We start from the raw sequence: 2,488 nt of genomic DNA on the forward strand, positions 1-2,488 counted from the left end.
TGACATATTGGGTCAACAGCCAGCAGGAAATAGTGCTGATCCATTATTGTCTCGTCATACTCATACAGATCTGTTATTGGATACTGGAGTTAGTAAGTTCAGATATAAACTTAAAATGAAGCTAAATTTAAATAACATATCAAAATTATATATATAAAAAACTAAACTTAAAAATAATAATACGTTTTCCTTGGCAACTAACTGAAATAAGTTAAAGAATTAAAATGACTAAAACTAAAACTGAAATAAAAAAATCAGAGTGAATATATCTCAGAGAGAAGGTTTGTAGTATCTCAAAAACTGAGGCTTTTGTTATTAAAGAGACAGTTCACTTATTTAATATGACTGAATTAATCTGACTTAATTAAGTTACATATAATTATTATTTTATTATTATTATTTTTATTTTTTAAGTTAAACCAAGTAGAAATAACTTATTCTGTGCTATTTTATGATACTGTTATTGTGTGTTTTATCTTATTAGCTTATTTATTTATTTATTTTCTGGGACAGTACCCGTCACCAAGAGTAGCCAGAAATAATGTGTTTTTTTAACTTTAAACCGCATAAACACATTTCATTACACCAAATACACAAAATAATGTTCTTTTTAGCAGCATCATATGACCCCTTTAAAGAATTAAAATGACTAAAACTAAAACTGAAATAAAAAAAATCAGAGTGAATATATCTCAGAGAGAAGGTTTGTAGTATCTCAAAAACTGAGGCTTTTGTTATTAAAGAGACAGTTCACTTATTTAATATGACTGAATTAATCTGACTTAATTAAGTTACATATAATTTTTATTTTATTATTATTATTTTTATTTTTTAAGTTAAACCAAGTAGAAATAACTTATTCTGTGCTATTTTATGATACTGTTATTGTGTGTTTTATCTTATTAGCTTATTTATTTATTTATTTTCTGGGACAGTACCCGTCACCAAGAGTAGCCAGAATATTCTTGAAGAAAAATAATTTAATCATCAATTTTTTGTTCCATAGAATAAAGTGACAAGGATCAGAAACAACATTAAGGTGAGTAAAAGAACACAGCATTTTCAAAAGGATAAATAAATAATGGTGATAATAATTCACTTTCTATAAAGTAAATACAGCATATGTAAAAGCAAAAGAAACAGAGAAAGTGGAGAGCGAGAGAGAATTAAAAAGAAGGAGAGGAGGAAGACGAGAAGAGGTGGTGAGGTTGTCAACCCCCAGCTCCTGACAATGCATCATCATAATGCAGAGGAGCGAGAGATAGAAGGAGTGAAAGAGAGGAAAGCACTGCACAGAAGAAGCCTCCCACGCACCGATGACTGCACAGATCCTCATTAGGGCACAGTGTGTAGGTGTTCCCCAGCTCAGAAACACAGGGGGTGGAAGAGAACGAAAGAAAGGGAGAACAAGACCTCCAGAGACACAGTGAAGAAAATGAGAGATAGCAAGACCAGAAAGAGAGAGAGAGAGAGAGAGAGAGAGAGAAAAGGAGAGAGAGAAAGGGAGAGAGAGAAAGGGAGAGAGAAAGATTTCCACCCACCTTGGCCAGATGATGCTCAGAGGAGAAACCCAGCCCATACACTGTGTTGGCACGGCTGTCTGCCCACTGCCCAAACTTGTGAGATGTCTTCGTGAAGGTCATGTTCGGGGTGATAGTGCTGTTTATTATTGCCTGTGAGATGAAGAAAAAAACTTCTTAGAAAAGCCTGTTAAAAACATAAGTGCGCACTACTATAAACAATCTGGCCATGAAGCATTTAAGACGAAAGCTTGAGAGAGCAAAACAAAGGCTAAATAGGGTATATAACATGGACTGACTGGCATATTGGGTCAAAAACCAGCAAGAAATAGAGCATAAAAGAGTGTGATCCATTGTGTATCATCATATTCGTGCAGATCTGTTATCTGAGATGTAGCCTTGAAGTCAGTAAGTTCAAATATGGCCTTTGATATTTCAAATGTTGTTATTGGTAACTAAAAATAAAACATTTTATAAAAATAAATTAAAGCTGAACAGAAATCTTAAAAACTAAATTTACAAAAGTACATAACAAAATTAAACTAAAATTAAAACGAAAACTGAAAATATTCAAAAAAAGTGAATTAAAAATTAACAAATAATAGTATATAAAAAATAAAGAAAATAACAAGGAAAGTGTGTCCAGCTGAATTAATTTAGTATTTTGTTAGACGGGTATAAAAAAGCTTAGTTTACCGCGGCAGCCATCGCGTGACGGCCTCCTCGTGTGAAGTGTAAAGACCATCAACTCTACCGTGCGACTCCACCGGGCAGGGACACCGGCAAATGATAAGTATCGTTTTTTATTTCTCCTCTTTCCTACTACTTGTTTCACTTCTGTTTCAGTTTTTATAACCATTTCTTACTATGTGTAAGTAAGTTGTTGTTTTTTAGCATGTAAGTTTGGCAGTGTTATTTTTTAGGATTACTGATAAACTACTGTCATTTGATTTGTATTATTTGTATTT

General features: G+C 32.7%; 1 protein-coding gene across 1 annotated transcript in view; it reads right to left on the minus strand.

The window, feature by feature from the left end:
- The window catches only part of LOC107756303 (homer protein homolog 1-like), a 15,706-nt gene extending 14,033 nt beyond the window's left edge, over positions 1 to 1,673 (minus strand). The window contains exon 1 of the mRNA XM_016573340.1: positions 1,542 to 1,673. Coding sequence (XP_016428826.1) covers positions 1,542 to 1,643 — 102 coding nt within the window. The 5' untranslated portion in view covers positions 1,644 to 1,673. The remainder of the gene's footprint in view (positions 1 to 1,541) is intronic.
- Positions 1,674 to 2,488: the final 815 nt, after the last annotated feature.

This window comes from Sinocyclocheilus rhinocerous, unplaced genomic scaffold (assembly GCF_001515625.1).
Source record: "Sinocyclocheilus rhinocerous isolate Xijiao unplaced genomic scaffold, SAMN03320098_v1.1 scaffold1043, whole genome shotgun sequence".
Lineage (NCBI taxonomy): Eukaryota > Metazoa > Chordata > Actinopteri > Cypriniformes > Cyprinidae > Sinocyclocheilus > Sinocyclocheilus rhinocerous.